The sequence below is a fragment of the Salvelinus namaycush genome, chromosome 5, assembly GCF_016432855.1.
Source record: "Salvelinus namaycush isolate Seneca chromosome 5, SaNama_1.0, whole genome shotgun sequence".
NCBI classification, from domain to species: domain Eukaryota; kingdom Metazoa; phylum Chordata; class Actinopteri; order Salmoniformes; family Salmonidae; genus Salvelinus; species Salvelinus namaycush.
The window spans coordinates 128959-132887 of record NC_052311.1 but is presented as its reverse complement, the minus strand read 5'-3'; the positions used below and the strand labels follow the sequence as shown (position 1 = coordinate 132887).

The 3929-nt window shown below is 52.9% G+C and overlaps 1 protein-coding gene across 1 annotated transcript in view; it reads right to left on the bottom strand.

The window, feature by feature from the left end:
* The window catches only part of neurl1b (neuralized E3 ubiquitin protein ligase 1B), a 47720-nt gene extending 44078 nt beyond the window's left edge, over window positions 1–3642 (bottom strand). Inside the window, exon 1 of the mRNA XM_038994283.1 lies at window positions 3630–3642. Coding sequence (XP_038850211.1) covers window positions 3630–3642 — 13 coding nt within the window. The remainder of the gene's footprint in view (window positions 1–3629) is intronic.
* Window positions 3643–3929: the final 287 nt, after the last annotated feature.

The window sequence follows — 3929 nt, the reverse complement described above, 5'->3', positions numbered from 1 at the left end:
CCCTTTTGACCAGAGCCTATATTTGGTTGTGCACTGTTTTTGGGAATAGGGTGCCATTTGGGACGAAGACTGGGTATGTTGGGTTTATGGCCGTGTGGGAGACAGCAGGATAGGTATTGAATGACTCCATACAATGACTAAACACACACCCTATGGAACTGGGAGATATGGAGTTCGTGGGAAGATGGGAAGAGAGAAGAGGCAGAAGTGGAGGAGAGACAGATCCCTGCCAGATGCACCCTGGGGGCTGTGAGGGAATAGAGAGACGAAAGAACAGAAGAAGAGAGGAAGGAAAGAAGAGACTCGGTAGGAAGAAGAGAGGAATTAAAAAAACTGATTTAGGTCACAACATTAGAGAGTTTTTTAATCACTTCTCACTGAACCAACCAATAAACAGGTTGCGGCTCGTTACAGTAGAAGCTACCTAGTGCATATGGAGCATTTTCCTCAGTGTCCAGCTGCTACTCTCTCCCAGTCAGCTGCTACACTCCTCCAGTCAGCTGCTACTCTCTCCCAGTCAGCCTCTACTCTCTCCCAGTCAGCTGCTACTCTCTCCCAGTCAGCTGCTACTCTCTCCCAGTCAGCTGCTACTCTCTCCCAGTCAGCTGCTACTCTCTCCCAGTCAGCTGCTACTCTCTCCCAGTCAGCTGCTACTCTCTCCCAGTCAGCAGCTACCTCAATGTCCAGCTGCTACTCTCTCCCAGTCAGCTGCTACTCTCTCCCAGTCAGCTGCTACTCTCTCCCAGTCAGCTGCTACTCTCTCCCAGTCAGCTGCTACTCTCTCCCAGTCAGCTGCTACTCTCTCCCAGTCAGCTGCTATTCCCTCCTTGGTCAGCTGATACGCTCTCCCAGTCAGCTGCTACTCTCTCCCAGTCAGCTGCTATTCCCTCCTGGGTCAGCTGCTACTCTCTCCTTGGTCAGCTGCTACTCTCTCCCAGTCAGCTGCTACTCTCTCCCAGTCAGCTGCTACTCTCTCCCAGTCAGCTGCTACTCTCTCCCAGTCAGCTGCTACTCTCTCCCAGTCAGCTGCTACTCTCTCCCAGTCAGCTGCTACTCTCTCCCGGGTCAGCTTCTACTCTCTTCCAGTCAGCTGCTACTCTCTCCTAGTCAGCTGCTTCTCTCTACCAAAGAGCTGCTACTCTCTCCCAGTCAGCTGCTACTCTCTTCCAGTCAGCTGCTCTCTCTCCCGGGTCAGCTTCTACTCTCTCCCAGTCAGCTGCTACTCTCAACCAGTCAGCTGCTACTCTCTCCTGGGTCAGCTGCTAGTCTCTCCTGGGTCAGCTGCTACTCTCTCCTGGATCAGCTGCTAGTCTCTCCTGGATCAGCTGCTAGTCTCTCCTGGATCAGCTGCTAGTCTCTCCTGGATCAGCTGCTAGTCTCTCCTGGGTCAGCTGCTACTCTCTCCTGGGTCAGCTGCTACTCTCTCCTGGGTCAGCTGCTACTCTCTCCTGGGTCAGCTGCTACTCTCTCCTGGATCAGCTGCTAGTCTCTCCTGGGTCAGCTGCTAGTCTCTCCTGGGTCAGCTGCTAGTCTCTCCTGGGTCAGCTGCTAGTCTCTCCTGGATCAGCTGCTACTCTCTCCTGGGTCAGCTGCTAGTCTCTCCTGGATCAGCTGCTAGTCTCTCCTGGGTCAGCTGCTAGTCTCTCCTGGATCAGCTGCTACTCTCTCCTGGATCCTTGTCAGAAGGAAATCAAATTTCCATGGAATGAAAAATGCCTGGTGCAGAAAGAGCTATTCTTCTCCCAAAGCAAATGTCTATTTATACCAGATCTGCCTGACGAGAAACAACACATCACTCAGGCTGGATCTCTACAGGTACCCTATTCCTTATTAAGTACACCACTGTCGACGCACACGTGTGCCAATACCTCCTATGTACGTTTGCTTCCAGATTGATTTTCGAAAAATATAATTTCAATCCTCAGAATCTTTCCATTTATGTTTCCTTGACAACCCGGTCAAACAAGGAATGGTCTCCCAGACAACAGGCCTGAGAGAACAAACACGTAGATGGAGAGGTATGGAGTGGGATGTGAAGAGGGAGAGAGAGAGAGAGAAAAGTGGAGGGATGGAAGGGTGGAGAGAGAGATTGAGATTAAGAGAGAGAGAGCGAAAAAGAGAGAAAAGTGGAAAGCCCGAGAGAGGTGAAAGGATGAAGAGGGACAAGAGAGAGTGAAAGAAAAGTGGATAGAGGGATAGACAGAGAGAGGTCGAGAGAAAGAGGTGAAGAGGGGCAAGAAAACGAGTGAGAGAGGGAGGGAGAGAAAAGTGGAGAGCTGGAGAGACCGAGCGAGTGATCGAGAAATAGATAATTGAACAGGAAAGATAGTTGTGTTTTTCCCCAGTCCATCAACTCAGAAGACCCAGGCCTACGTCCTTTCATTAACTCCTCTCCTCTCTTCCCCTCTCTTCCCCTCTCCTCTCTTCCCCTCTCCTCTCTTCCCCTCCCCTCTCTTCGCCTCTCTTCCCCTCTCCTCTCTTCTCCTCTCTTCCCCTCTCCTCTCTTCCCCTCTCCTCTCTTCCCCTCTGCTCTCCTCTCTTCGCCTCTCCTCTCCTCTCTTCTCTCTTTCCCTCTCCTCTCTTCCCCTCTCCTCTCCTCTCTTCCCCTCTCCTCTCTTCCCCTCTCTTCCCCTCTCCTCTCTTCCCCTCTGCTCTCCTCTCTTCCCCTCTCCTCTCTTCCCCTCTCCTCTCTTCCCCTCTGCTTTCTTCCCCTCTCCTCTCTTCCACTCTCCTCTCTTCCACTCTCCTCTCTTCCCCTCTCCTCTCTTCCCCTCTCCTCTCTTCCCCTCTCTTACCCTCTCCTCTCTTCCCCTCTCCTGTCTTCCCCTCTGCTCTCCTCTCTTCCCCTCTTCTCTCTTCCCCTCTCCTCTCCTCTCTTCCCCTCTCCCCTCTTCCCCTCTCCTCTCTTCCCCTCTCCTCTCTTCCCCTCTGCTCTCCTCTCTTCCCCTCTCCTCTCTTCCCCTCTGCTCTCCTCTCTTCCCCTCTACTCTCCTTTCTTCCCCTCTCCTCTCTTCCCCTATGCTCTCCTCTCTTCCCCTCTGCTCTCCTCTCTTCCCCTCTCCTCTCTTCCCCTCTGCTCTCCTCTCCTCTCTTCCCCTCTCCTCTCTTCTCCTCTGCTCTCTTCTCCTCTCTCCTCTCTTCCCCTCTCCTCTCTTCCCCTCTCCTCTCTTCCCCTCTCCTCTCTTCCCCTCTGCTCTCCTCTCTTCCCCTCTCCTCTCTTCCCCTCTCCTCTCTTCCCCTCTCATCTCTTCCCCTCTCATCTCTTACCCTCTGCTCTCCTCTCTTCCCCTCTGCTCTCCTCTCTTCCCCTCTCCTCTCTTCTTCTCTGCTCTCCTCTCCAAAAGCTTCCAGGTTATTAGGAGTGCCAGAACATCTAATCATCAATAAACCAACGCTGACTGTGTAAGACAAAGAGAGTCTCCACTTGCTTTCAACTAAAACACACGACTCTCTCACAGAGCTAGAAGACTCTTCTGGCCTTGTATCCATCTCTTAGACACTAGGAGATGGCCATTGTGTGTGTGTATGCCTGTGTGTGTGTGTTGTGTGTCGGTGGGCAACCGCAGCGTGCATGTGATGCGTCTAGTGCAGTAAATGCCTAGGTAGAGGTTAGTTGCGTGCCCGCTTACCACGTGCTTGCATACTTTCGCTTACAGCTCACTGTCGCCGGCTAATTCTTGTGGTGAATTGGGGAGCAGCTTCATGCACAAGTCTCCCCTTGCCGGTACAAGGCCTCTCCATGACCAAGACTCCTGTCAGGCCTCCTCGCGGCAGCACACGTTAACTGGTTGTCTTGAAACTCCAGGCTAACCGGCAGGGGGATGTCGAAGCTGCAGTGGGCCACAGGGATGAGTCTGTACAGGCTCACCTCTGTGTGGACACATCCTGGCAGCCATCAACCATTGTCCCGCTGCCTTGTGGGTTAGTCT